General features: G+C 50.3%; 1 protein-coding gene across 2 annotated transcripts; it reads left to right on the plus strand.

The window, feature by feature from the left end:
* Window positions 1-8,235: 8,235 nt before the first annotated feature.
* Window positions 8,236-13,832, plus strand: LOC144929741 (uncharacterized). 2 transcript variants are annotated; one of them, XR_013634939.1, is made up of 3 exons: window positions 8,236-9,390; window positions 9,481-9,533; window positions 12,273-13,832. XR_013634939.1 is itself a non-coding variant. In XM_078850203.1 (3 exons), exons 1-3 carry the CDS (start codon window positions 8,701-8,703, stop codon window positions 12,642-12,644), a joined length of 531 nt encoding a protein of 176 aa, XP_078706329.1. In that variant the 5' UTR covers window positions 8,236-8,700; the 3' UTR covers window positions 12,645-13,832. The 2 variants fall into 2 exon arrangements, 1 of the variants encoding a protein (XP_078706329.1); XM_078850203.1 differs by having other exon boundaries at window positions 8,236-8,806.
* The last annotated feature ends 193 nt before the right edge of the window (window positions 13,833-14,025 follow it).

Here is a 14,025-nt window from a genome sequence, read left to right on the forward strand (position 1 = left end):
TGAAAAAAAAGCACTTGCGATGAAATGTGCTCTCTGACCTCATGCTGTCCTCCCACACTGACAGAGCACAGATGAATGCATAGAGGCAGACAACGTTAGAGTGCAGGAAAGCACAAAATGACGGGGAGGAGAGGTGGCAGGCTAAAGAGAGGGCTGAAGCTGAAAGATGGCGGCAGCGTGATTAGAGGAGGCAGGATTCAATGCTGAAGCTGCTGGAGGATCAAACTAATATGGAGCACAGACCACCGCTACAGCCCCTCTGTAACCAACCGCCCTCCTCCCCAAGTTCCATAGCCTCCTCACCCAGACATCCAAGAATGCGGTGGGGGGGCCTCCGGCCACCCAGCCACTCCACCCCAGAGGATTGCCCAAGCAACAGAAGGCTGGTATTCAATAAGTTTTAAAGTGCTGTGTGGCCTTGTCCTTCCCTCCTCCACCACCCGTCCCGGGTTATCTTGGCAGTTATCCCCCTATATGTGTTATGAATTAATAAAGAATGCATGAATGTGAAGGAACAATGACTTTATTGCTTCTGCAAGTGGTGATCGAAGGGGAAGGGGAGGGTGGTTAGCTTACAGGGAAGTAGAGTGAACCAAAATGGGGGGCGGGTTTCATCAAGGAGAAACAAACAGAACTTTCACACCGTAGCCTGGCCAGTCATGAAACTGGTTTTCAAACTTCTCTGATGTGCACGGCGCCCTCCTGTGCTCTTCTAACAGCCCTGGTGTCTGGCTGTGCGTAAGCAGCGGCCAGGCGATTTGCCTCAACCTCCCACCCCAGCATAAATGTCTCCCCCTTACTCTCAGAGATATTGTGAAGTGCACAGCAAGCAGTAATAACATTGGGAATATTGGTTTCGCTGAGGTCTAACTGAGTCAGTAAACTGCATCAGCGTGCTTTTAAATGTCCAAATGCACATTCTACCACCATTCTGCACTTGCTCAGCCTGTAGTTGACCAGCTCCTGACTGCTGTCCAGACTGCCTGTGTATGGCTTCATGAGCCATGGCATTAAGGGGTAGGCTGGGTCCCCAAGGATAACTATAGGCATTTCAACATCCCCAAGGGTGTTTTTCTGGTCTGGGAAGAAAGTCCCTTCCTGCAGCTTTTGAAACAGACCAGAGTTCCTGAAGATGCGAGAGTCATGTACCTTTCCTGGCCATCCCACATTGATCTTGGTGAAACATCCCTTGTGATCCACCAGTGCTTGCAGCACTATTGAAAAGTACCCCTTGCAGTTTATGTACTCACTGGCTTGGTGCTTTGGTGCCAAGATAGGGATATGGGTTCTGTCTATGGCCCCACCACAGTTAGGGAATCCCATTGCAGCAAAGCCATCCACTATGACCTGCACATTTCCCAGGGTCACTACCCTTGATATCAGCAGATCTTTGATTGCGTTGCCTACTTGCATCACAGTGACCCCCACAGTAGATTTGCCTACTCCAAATTGATTCCTGACTGACCGGTAGCTGTCTGCGGTTGCAAGCTTCCACAGGGCTATTGCCACTCGCTTCTCAGCTGTGAGGGCTGCTGTCATCTTGGTATTCTTGCGCTTCAGGGCAGGGGAAAGCAAGTCACAAAGTTCCATGAAAGTGCCCTTACGCATGTGAAAGTTTCACAGCCACCGGGAATCGTCCCAGACCTGCAACACTATGCGATCCCACCAGTCTGTGCTTGTTTCCCGGGCCCAGAATCGGTGTTCCACAGCATGAACCTGCCCCATTAGCACCATGATGCCCACATTGCCAGGGCCCGTGCTTTGAGAGAAGTCTGTGTCCACGTCCTCATCACTCTCGTCACTGCGCTGACGTCGCCTGCTCACCTGGTTTCGCTTTGGCAGGTTCTGATGCTGCATATACTGCTGGATAATGCGTGTGGTGTTTAATGTGCTCCTAATTGCCAAAGTGATCTGAGCGGGCTCCATGCTTGCCGTGGTGTGGCGTCCGCACGGAAAAAAGACGTTGTTGCCGGCACCCAGTGCCGAGAGACAAAACAACAGCAGGGGTTCGTTACCCAGTATGCGTCACCGAATAATCACAACGGGGTGGAGAAGCAGAAAAGTTTATTTGCAGCTGCAAACTAGGTACAGGGAGAATAGAATCTCAAATCCTGCACACCGAGCAGGAAGTTACACAGGCTTTTATACATCCTTTCTTCAGCATACTTATCCAATAACAAGCTGCCCTAAGTTTCCATATAGCCAGCCAATCCAGTTACCAGCTAGTTCCCTTGTTCTCTGTATCATTTGTTAAACCATACATAAAGCTGCTTTATTCAGCATTGTTCTTCCATATCTGCCCTGTTTGGCCTTGTTTAGTTTCAGGCAGTCTGACTCTGCAACATATTGTTGCAGATCCTCAGCATAGCTGCTGCGAGTGCCTCCAGGCGAGGGGGCCAAGGACACTTGGGCCTAGTGCGAGGGGGCTTCATCGACACTCGTGGTCTTCCATCCCCTCGAGTTACCTAGTGGCCATGCCCCAGTGTCCCCAACAACTCCCTCCTTTGAGAACACTCAACAGCCTGGGGTCTGAGTTTTCTCACTTGGGCTACTTATTTCTTTACGATAGGATTTTGCATAAGCACTTTGTGATAGCCCTGAAGAGAATGACTTATTAACTTTTGCAAAAGGGCCCTGACACATGAGACTGCACAGCATAATACCATTAATACAAGCAATACAGGAAAGAGAAGTTTCAATAACAGGCTAAATAAACCACCAAGCCAAGATGACAAACCCCAGCCTGAAAACAAGGTTTGCAACCAATCGCTCTCGGGGGCAGTATAGGCAACCTGTGCTCCGGCTCGGGCATGGGCCTCAGCCTGTACCACCTTTTCATAGATCTCATAACTGCTATCATTTACAGATACACACCATCGGGGCGCGACGAGGGCAGAAACCCCTCCTTGGGGTGCCAAGAGATAGTCCAAAGCCAGCCTGTTTTGGAGGGAAAACGTCCTGAGCTGCTGTACCTCTTTATTTAATGTTTTTACTGCTGACCCTAAATCACTAACCGAGTCCTCTAACTCTAAGGCAACTTTCTCAAGTACCATTTGCAGCCTTACAGTATAGCGGCCTATGCGTGCCATGGCTGGCCCGGTAAACAGTGGCGCTATTCCCAGTACAGAGCACCCTACAAGCTTCTCGGTTGTGAGGGAATTCTTCACATTGCCCTCCAATGCTGTAGTCAGTCGCCGCAGGGTCTTTTCTCATGACTCAACAGAGGTGTCTCGGGCATTTCTAATCTTTCCTTTGGGCGTGTGGCAGTTATGGACAGATGAGGAACTCCATGAGCTATATAACAGCTACCTGTCCAGTTGGCTGGCAGCACCTTGTAAGCCTTTCGGCCACATACAAAATAGTGACCCTGTAGGGCCCAGGAAGGACTGTTTCTTAAGGGGGTTCCTGGGATCTTTAAGGCTGCTTTGGCTGCTTTTCCAAACGGTTCATATGCCCCTAAAGGGGCATCCCATCCTCCTGACTGGGTACAAGTGGGGGCGTTTCTAATTGTGCCGTTCAAATTACACTCGCCATAGGGACCACTACAAACACACCATTGGCTTGCTACATTGGAGATATTAACTGGATGGCAAGTTATATTTCCAAACCCCTCTTTTGTGGTAAGATTATTTGTAACAGTTTCCCTAAAAGGGGTGGAACCATTACACCCACATTGCTGGCCTCCCCTTTTGGTCTTGATCCAACACCCATCAGCCCACTGTGTAATAACACAGGAGCTTTTTCCCACAGGACGCCCATAGTGATCAGATTGGTTTGGGGTAAAACATAACACTCCCTCAGTGAGTACTGTAACCAAATACTCCTGGTCCTGATAGGTGACTTGCTGTAAAGAGGTCTTGTTCCAGAACGGTGACTTCGTTCTTTGGTGGTGGCTAATTCTGCTAGGGTCAGGGGCAGCATGTCAAGGGGCATTCCCGTTCTGGGGGACAGTGGAGTCAGAGCACACACCCAGCAATCAGTCTGGTTTGTTAAAGTGGCGACATGGTGCGCAAGCGAAACAAAGGAGTTATGCTCCCGATATGCACAGTTTGGAAATACCAATACAGAGAATAACAATGTTACCCAATTAATTATCACCAGAGTCTTCCCAACCCAGGGTCTCCAGTACCTGGGTGGCCCATTTTAGCGTTAAGATGCCCGCTATTTGTGTCTTTTAAACAGTAGCTTTAGCTCGAGATCGTCACTAGATGAGGAGTCAGCAGGCTGGACGGTCCACTGTTCTGCTGACGAGGGGGCGGGTACTGCCTTCAGACGAGATTGATGGATCCAGTTCTTGTGTCCCTCGATCTTTGCCGCTGTATGGGAAATCAGCAGGACGGTATAGGGTCCTTTCCACTTTTCCTGGAGATGCTCGTCTTTCCAGGTGCGAACAAACACAGAGTCACCGGGCTGTAAGGAGTGGACAGGAGAGTCTAAGGGGAGAGGCTGGGAATCCTTGGTATACCTGTGAAGAGACAAGAGAACAGCAGACAGGGAACACATATACTGTGACAAAAAACCATTACCCAGCTCCCATTCCCCTGACAGAACCGGGTGCCATTCATAGGCCATGCCCTTCCAAACATAATTTCAAAGGGACTGAGCCCTAATGTACCCTTTGGGAGAACGCGGATACGGAGTAGGACGAGGGACAAAGCATCAGGCCATCGCAGTGAGGCTTCTTGGCACACTTTTGAGAGATGCCGTTTAAGGGTCTGATTGGTCCGCTCCACGACCCCACTGGCTTGCGGTCTCCAGGGCGTATGGAGTTTCCAGGGGATCTGTAAGGCATGTGAGATGCTTTGAATGGTTTGTGACGTGAAATGTGTCCCGTTGTCAGATTCCATCCACAGGGGGAGTCCAAAGCGAGGAATGATCTCCTTAACAAACTTGAGGGCCACTGTCCTGGCAGTGCAGTTACGGCATGGGAAGGCTTCTGGCCATCCGCTGAACCGATCCACTATAACAAGGAGATATTTGAACCCTTGGGTCCGGGGAAACTCAGTAAAGTCTATTTGCCACACTTGTCCGGGGCCCGGAGTGGGTTCCAGGGCAGCTGGTGGCACAGGATGTCCCGGTCGGGGGTTATTCTTTTGGCAGACTAAGCAGTCCGCTTGTACCTGGGCAGCCAGAGGTCGGAGTCCGGAAGTGATAAAGTATTTTCCCATTAGCTGGATAAGTGCTTCCCTGCCAGCATGAGTGGTTTGATGTAGTTTCTGCAGCACAGGCTGGATCAGGCCCTTTGGTAAGAGGACCTTCCCTTCTGGGGAATGGAGCCATCCCTCCTTTTCCCGGAGACCGAGTTTGTCAGTTAGCTGTCTCTCCTCCCCAGAGAACTGAGGGGTTGGAAGCTCCCCTACTGATGGGACAAGGGCATGCATATGGGCGTTCTCAGTCTGAGGGGATGGCAGGGTGGCAGCATGCTTAGCCTCTCTGTCTGCCCGGGCGTTACCTCTGGCCACATCTTGATCCTCCCTCTGATGGGCTTTACAGTGTACCCCCGCCACTTCCAAGGGGAGTTGTACGGCTTCTAGGAGCCGGAGGATTTGGGGCTCCTACTTGACTGGGGAGCCTTGGGCTGTCAGCATTCCCCTTTGCTTCCACAGGCCAGCATGAGCACGCAGCACACCAAAAGCATACTTTGAATCGGTAAAAATCTTGACCCGCTTTCCTTTTGACAGTTCAAGTGCACGGGTCAGGGCTATTAGTTCGGCAAGCCGGGCAGAGGTCCCAGCAGGCAAACCTTCAGCTTCCACAGTGTCATGGAGCGTCACAACAGCATAACCCGCCCTCCTTTGCCCATCTATTACAGTACTGCTACCATCAGTGTACCACTCATAATCTGCATTTGGGAGGGGTACATCCTTTAAATCCGGACGGCTGGAGTACTGGGCATCTATGATCTCTGAACAGTCATGTTTCTGTTCCTCTGTTTCTGGCAAGAGAGTGGCTGGGTTAAGGGAGGGGCAAGGCTGTAAGGTGACGTCAGAGTTCTCTAACAGCTTAGCCTGGTACCGAGCAATGGAGCCTGGGTGAGCCAAAGCCCTCCCTTTGCAGCCAATAAGGCTCGGACCATATGGGGAGTATAGATTTGCATAACCCCTCCCAATGTTAGCTTCTCGCTTCCTCAAGCAATAGGGCAGTAGCTGCGACCGCCCATAAACATGCCGGCCAATCCTTTCCAACCTGATCCAGTTGCTTAGAAAAATAAGCCACGGGACGTCTCCATGCTCCTAACAGCTGTGTAAGCACGCCTAGGGCCACCCCCTTTCGTTCATGTATATACAACTGAAATGGCTTAGAGAGATCTGGCAGGCCCAGAGCCAGGGCTTCCATCAATTTTCTTTTCAGGATTTTAAATGCCCTGTCAGCCTCTGGGGTCCAATAGAAGGGGTCACGATCTGCTCCTTTTACACAGTCGTACAGGGGTTTAGCCCACAGTCCAAACTCTGGGATCCATATCCTGCAAAAGCCTGCCGTACCCAGAAATGTCCTGAGCCCCTTACGATTACTTGGGGTAGGAACTTGACAGATAGCTTCCTTTCTTTTTTTTTTTCGCTTGAAAGCTGACGCTCCCCTTGCCTTAGCTGTAACCTGATTCCGCTCTACCTCAGACAACAGGGTTCTCAGGAGAATATTACAGTCATAGAATCATAGAATATCAGGGTTGGAAGGGACCTCAGGAGGTCATCTAGTCCAACCCCCTGCTCAAAGCAGGACCAATCCCCAACTAAATCATCCCAGCCAGGGCTTTGTCAAGCCTGACCTTAAAAACTTCTAAGGAAGGAGATTCCACCACCTCCCTAGGTAACGCATTCCAGTGCTTCACCACCCTCCTTGTGAAAAAGTTTTTCCTAATATCCAATCTAAACCTCCCCCACTGCAACTTGAGACCATTACTCCTCGTTCTGTCATGTGGTACTGAAGGGTTCATGTTTAGCTATTCCACCTGGAAGCAGGCGGGGCACACCCTGACTGTTTTGTAGAAGCAATGCACACATTGCTCTATCCAAGGACAAGGGCTAGATATGAACCATGAGAACTTGATTGTTGGGACAGTAACTGTGGAAAGCTTTCTTAGCCTGGGCTCAAGGCCTGAGAACCAGGATTGTAGTAGATAAAGGATGGTAAATAAGTATATTAATCAACGTCATACATTCCTTTGTGTATCTTTTTGCGGTAGCAGTGTGTAATGCTTAGGGGGAGAAATATAATAAAAGGAGAAGGTGGAAGGCGGGGGGGGGGGGGGCAGAACAGCCCATCTCAGCTGACCAGCCTGCTTGCTTGCATAAAGCTGTGTTCTGTCTCATCATTGAACCGCCACAACTGGCGCCCAACGTGGGGCCCTCAGCACTCACCTCGCCCGGCAAGGGTTTCAGACGCGTCACTCATCCGCTTCGTGGATCCCGGTGAGTATTTTTCATTGTGGTAAGTATGGGAAGCTCCCTCTCTGCTTTGCAAGTGCAACACCGCAATGAGCTGCAGTATTTGCTGCGTAAGGCTCAGCATGACTGCCCGGCTTGAGCACTTACTCTCCTGCTACAGGAGGTGCGTGCCCAGTGCCCGTGGTACCCTGAAGCCGGAAGCCTTAAGCTAGCGGACTGGGAGCGATTGGGCCAGACATTGCACGAAGAGCCTCAGGCGCCTGTGCAGGCTTTACATGCCTTGCACCTCTGTCGCGACGCGATACTGCGTGTCACCTCGGATAGGCCCTCTCTCACGAGGCTGGTGATCTCGCCACGCCCGTCGGCTCCTGTAGCCATCCCCGTTGCAGCTCTCCCCCCTTCTACTGATGCAACCCAGCGTGTCGCTTCGGAAAGACCCTCTCCCGTACCCACAGCCCCCCCTCTCCCTGCTTTGCCCCCAGTGTCTTCATTACCACCACCTCCCTTGCCTTCCCCACCAGAGCCAGTGTGTGATCACCCTCCGTCCGTGGGGCCCCATGCTCCGGGGCCCCCCGGAGGGTCATCTGTATCTGCTCAGAAGCTTTCGCTGGTGCAACAAATGGTTCACGCAGCGGAAGCTCGATCAGATCTCACAGCGGAGGAGCTGGCTGATCTGGTCTCAGTTTGCCCGGTGACCTGGCAGAATAATGACCAGGGCAACCCCGTGGGCACCTGGACCACTTTGCCATACTCGGTGGTTAGAGAGGTAAAGAAAGCAATTCGTGAGTTTGGCCTGACTAGCACCTTTGTGCGTGGTCTCATTGAAGGGATAGGTACTGGATACTCCCTAATCCCTGAGGATTGGAAAACGCTGCTGCGCATGATGTTATCACCCAGTCAGTATGTTATTTGGATTAGTGAGTATCGGCAGATGGCAGAACGCCAAGCTCAGGTACATAGAGAGCACGGTATCATTTATGAGCATTTGGCAGGGGAGGGCCCGTTTGCTACTATTGAGATGCAGTCTCAACTCCCTCAGGCCGTCTTCCCCATTATTTCCACCTGTGCCCAGCATGCTTTCAAGAAGGTCCCGGATTCAGGCAAGCCTACCAAAAGCTTTGTCAGTATCCGTCAGTGTGCCTCAGAGTCCTTTTTGGATTTTACCAACAGATTGCATGAGGCTATCCTCTGACAGGTGGATAACACTGAGGCAGCTCACGAGCTCCTGTTAAAATTGGCAGTTGAAAATGCAAACGAGGATTGCCGCCGTGCTCTCCAGGCAGTGCAAGCCTCTGGTATTTTAGAGCTCTCAGACATGCTGCGGGCGTGCCAGAACATTGGCACACAAGCCCACAAGGCTGGAGTTCTGGCTGCCGCCCTCAGAAAAACCGGGAAGGAGGGGAAGCGCTGTTACCGCTGTGGTAAGGAGGGTCATTTTCAGCGGGAGTGCCGCTCATCTAAGGCACCAGCCCGACCCTCAAAGAAGTGCCCCAAGTGTGGGAAAGGTTATCACTGGGCTAATCAGTGTCGTAGCGGGTCGGGAAACCGCACGACGGGTCCCCCCCGAACCCAGGGCCAAACGGGGGTGTTTCCCACTCAGAGAACCGCTCCTCTGCCTTAAAATCCGTAGACTCTATGAGGGTGGCGACTGCTGGAAGTGCAGGGCTTGATTTGATCATGCAGGAGGACACTGACTTTCGGCTGCCAGGGGAGGTCTGTGCCATACCTACACAGGTGACGGGACCTCTCCCTGCCGGCTTTGTAGGTCTTGTTCTCCCTCGCTCACATGCTGGGAAACAGGGCTTTTTTGTCATTCCAGGGGTCATTGATGCTGATTACACTGGCATTATTAAGGTTCAGGTGTGGACTCATCTTCCACAGTCGCTCCCGCGTGGACGGTCAATTGCACAATTGATTTTAGTCCCCTATCAGGTGCCAGCTGCCGAGGATCGAACTCAGGGCGGAGGCGGCTTTGGATCGACGTTGTCTCACTCGCCGTCTCACAGTGCGTCTTCTCCACTTGTTGCTCTGACAATGTCAGTCCGCCCCTCGAAACCTCAGTTCACACTTCTCTTAAATGATGTTCCTTTTACAGGGCTGGTGGACACTGGAGCTGACGTTACGGTGATTCGTGATCTGGAGTGGCCGGTTAGTTGGCCTACGGTTCCTTCTAAAGAATTGTGGGGGATCGGGGGTAGCAAACCCAGGCGACACAGTTTGTCTTGGGTCACAGTCTCTAAACTGGGAGGCCGTACCCTTGCTACAATCCGCCCTTTTGTACTCCCTGTCCACCTCAATATTTGGGGCCGTGATTTACTTACAAAGTTAGACACCACCCTCGATATTAACATCTGATGGCCCAAAACCCTCCCTCACCCACCGTGCCCTCCGCATTACCCTTGGTATGGCAATCCTTAGAGCCCGTATGGATTGACCAGTGGCCCCTCCCTCTAGGAAAGCTAAAAGCACTTCATTTGCTTGTGCAGCAGCATTTGCAAGCACAGCGATTGGAGAGCTCCACCAGTCCCTGGAACACCCCGGTGTTCGTTATTAAGAAAAAATCGGGTGCTTGGCGGCTGTTACATGATTTGAGAAAAATAAATAAACGCATCCAACCTATGGGCCCCTTGCAATTTGGCTTGCCAAATCCAAATTTAATTCCTCAAACCGATCAACTTTGTGTGTTAGATTTAAAAGATTGTTTTTTCACCATCCCCCTTTGCCCTCAAGATCGCGAAAAATTTGCATTTACGGTGCCACAATATAATAATCAGCAACCCTCTTAAAGGTATCAGTGGAAGGTCTTGCCCCAGGGAATGCAAAATAGTCCAACCTTGTGTCAGCTTTTTGTGGATCGGGCCCTTGCCCCTTTCCGTGCCCGGTACCCTTCGCTAAAGGTCTACCATTACATGGATGACATTTTGCTAAGTGGTCCCCGGGTCACGGCACAACAGCTTGAATCTTTATCTCAGATTCTTGGCCAAAATGGCCTGTTAGTGGCACCAAAAAAAATCCAACGCTCTTATCCCTACCACTACCTCGGATATAAGGTTTTACAAACCTATGCTGCTCCGGTTCGTCTGGAATGAATTCTACCTCAACCCCTAACCCTTGTTAAATTACAACAGATTTTGGGTCATTTAAATTGGATTCGGCCCTACTTTCGTCTCCCCACTTCAATGCTGCAGCCGTTGTTTGAGCCCCTGCGTGGAGCCCGGGCACCGGGTGCGGTTATTGCCATCACTGAAAAGCATACTGCCTGCATTCGACAAATCAATGCAGCATTGAGTCAGCAGTTTGTGGACAGACTCCCAGAGGTCCGTCCCTTATGGTTGGTTCTTCTTGCCACCCCTCATACGCCAACTGTGACTCTGTTTGTACCCCGTACAGACACAGCCATCTCTATTATAGAGTGGCTATACCTTTCATCCACCCCTCCTCGAAATATTTATCCGTATTTAGATGCCCTATCTGATCTTGTTCGTAAAGCCCGCCACCGTGCAGTGCAACTCACTGGCACTGATTTAGTTGCCATTGTGCTCCCCTTGTCCCGTACTGAATTTGACTCTTTGTGCCACACCTCCTTGGCCTGGCAGGTTGCTCTTTGTGATTATGTGGGAGAGATTTCTTACAATCCTCCAAAAGATCCTCGGTTGGTCATTACCCAAAAGGTGCCCCTAGTTGTTCATCGTCTTAGCCGCTCTCAACCCATTGTTTCCGCTGTCACTCTTTTTACTGATGGCTCTCCCCACCGAGGTGTAGTCACTTATCAGTTGGGTGACCCCCCTTGTTGGCATTCTCGTTTTACACTGCCTCAGCGTTCTGCACAGCGTTCAGAATTGGCTGCTGTTATTTTGGCCTTTCAACTTTTTGCTGATTGTCCCTTTAATTTAATTGTGGATACCCATTATGTTTATCAGGTAATTGATCATTTACCCCTTGCCCTCATTACCCCTCAGGTTGATGCAGACCTCCTTCGCCTGTTTTTGTCTTTGCAGCATCTTCTTGCCACTCGTCATTTCCCTTACTTTGTTGCTCATATTCGCAGTCATACCCCTCTGCCTGGGCCACTCACTCAGGGCAATGCACGCGCCGATCGCGCGTTGCGTGGTCAGGTAAATTCCCTTTTTTCTGACCCCATTGAAAGCCATGCCTTTTTTCATCAGTCTGCCTCTGTTTTGGCCCGGCAGTTTCACATTCCTGCTGATCATGCCCGTTCCATTGTTCATTCCTGCCCCCACTGTGCTGCTGCTGCTCCTACTTTTTCTTATGCCGTTAACCCCCGAGGTACCGCAGCAAATCAGCTGTGGCAAATGGATGTTACTCATGTGCCACAATTCCACCCCTATTCGTTTTTACATGTTTCCGTTAATACTTATTCGGGCTTCCTTTGGGCAACCCCACAATGTGGGGAAGCCACTAACAAAGTTATTCACCATTTGCTGGCCTGCTTTTCTGTTATGGGTCGCCCCTGCCAAATTAAAACAGATAATGCCCCAGCCTACTGCTCTGCAGCCCTCTCCACCTTTTGTGCCCGCTGGGACGTCCGTCTTAAACACGGAATCCCTTATAATTCCACGGGCCAAGCCATTGTTGAACGTGCCAATCGCACACTCAAAACCTTGCTAGATAAACAATTAAAACAAGGGGAGCTGCATCTCCGAACCTTAGGAGACATTCTACAACAAATGCATATCCTCTTGTTTACTTTAAATAATTTAACACTGAATGCAGATCAGCAGACCCCTGCGGATCGGCATTTTCACAAATCTGAGGTACTGGAAAGACCGCGTGTCTTTTACCGTCAGCTGCCCGATCCACAGTGGCTGGGCCCAGTACCTCTAATCACTTGGGGTCGGGGATATGCTGCTGTGTCTCTCCCTGCAGGACCGTTGTGGGTTCCAGCTCGGTGTGTGCGACCGGCACTTAAACAACATGGCATGGCACCAGGGGCTGTCGAATCCCATACCAGAGTTTCAGCTGACCTTGGAGGAGACCGTGTTGCCCCCCGAGTCGACAACGACGGGACGGAAACGGAGGAGGCGTAATGTCCCAAACCGGCCCGTGACATGGGGAGCAGTAAAAGCATTGGTCGCCGTGGCCCAACGAAGACTGGCAGCAGATCAACAGCCAGAGACTCCTGAGACTTTGTTTGTGGCGATTCTCGCCCAAATCACCGCTAATTCTGTGATGATTGTCTGCCTTTCGTGCCTGCTATTTCCTGTAGGGGTTGGCTCGGAAGCGCTTCCCCCGTTATGAGCCCGAATGACATATAACATATGGGAAAGATTGGCTTCCATAGCAAATGTTACCCACTTTTGTCTATCTAATTCTGTAGCAGCCGGAGATTTGTTAGGTACATGCCTTATTCCAGTATGTCATCACCCTGAGGAGATGGAGAATAAGACACTGTTCTCTGCTTATGCGAATCTTTCTTCCCAGTACTCTAGCATGGCTAATTGGGGCCCGGGCAACTATACTCTGCCTCGCACGGCTATATCCCTCCACACACCGTACCCGGCCGGGGCTCACAATGTCACCTGTGCGCGTGTAGTTAACTGCACTAGTACAAAGGTGCCCTTGGGCTGTCGAAAAATTTCTCAACCCCTTTTAAATTGTTCCCATGCTGTTAATGTTTCATACAATTATGGCCATATCATCCTACCATCAGGATGGTTTTTTACTTGCGGTTCACACACCTTTAATTATATTCCTGCAAATTTAAGTGATGGCACCCTTTGCTGTCTTAGTAGAATGACACTTATATTGCCTTTTGCCGGTCAAAAACGTAGTAAAAGAAGTGTACCCCTTTCAGATGATTGTATTGCAGATGTTGAGCTTTTTAGTCGTGCTGAGTATACTGCCTTAGCGGCCTCTATTGTTGGGGTCCCAGCGCTTGCTATGTATTCAGCCAGAACTTTAAATAACCTGGCATGCTTTGCAGCAAAGGCAATTAATACAACATCCCAGGCTATTGCCTTACTTAACACAGAACAACACAAATTAAGGGATGCAATTTTGGATAACAGAGCAGCCATTGATTTTCTGCTCCTGAAACACCATCTAGGCTTGATAGGGAAAAAAACCCAGAAAGCGACCCTATAATCATGTAAAGCTACGCTGCTGTCTTTTTTCTATGCTTATCTGTCCTTTCTACTTTGTTTATGGATAGAAAGAATGTGAACTGTGTGTAACCTGCACTCCCTGCTTTTGGGGAGAGAATTCCTTATACAGATAAGCCTCCATGCTCTTACCTACCCCAGAACTTCAAACAGACTGGGTTAACCGGTTCGAACTGGAAGAGATATCACAATGTATGTTGAACCAAGCTATAAAAGCTCATCCCTGTTCTTTGTTCGGGGCTTCACCATTTTCCTCTGAAAAGGAATTGGTGAGCCCTTCAGCTGTCGTATTTGCTAGCAATAAAGTGCCTCACTTTATCAAAGAGCCAAGACTCTGTGTTTTGTTTGGCTAATACAGAAGTCCAGGGAAGGCTACCCTCCTAACCCTAGACGGGAGGGGAACCCTTTTTCCCTAACAGGCTGCTCCACGTTTCAGCACATGTGTTGCTTTAATTTAACTGATAATAGTCGCTCCATAGAAACTAGACTGGCTAAATTGGCCAGTCTTACAACACACA

The sequence above is a fragment of the Lepidochelys kempii genome, chromosome 23 (assembly GCF_965140285.1).
Source record: "Lepidochelys kempii isolate rLepKem1 chromosome 23, rLepKem1.hap1, whole genome shotgun sequence".
Taxonomy (NCBI): Eukaryota; Metazoa; Chordata; order Testudines; family Cheloniidae; genus Lepidochelys; species Lepidochelys kempii.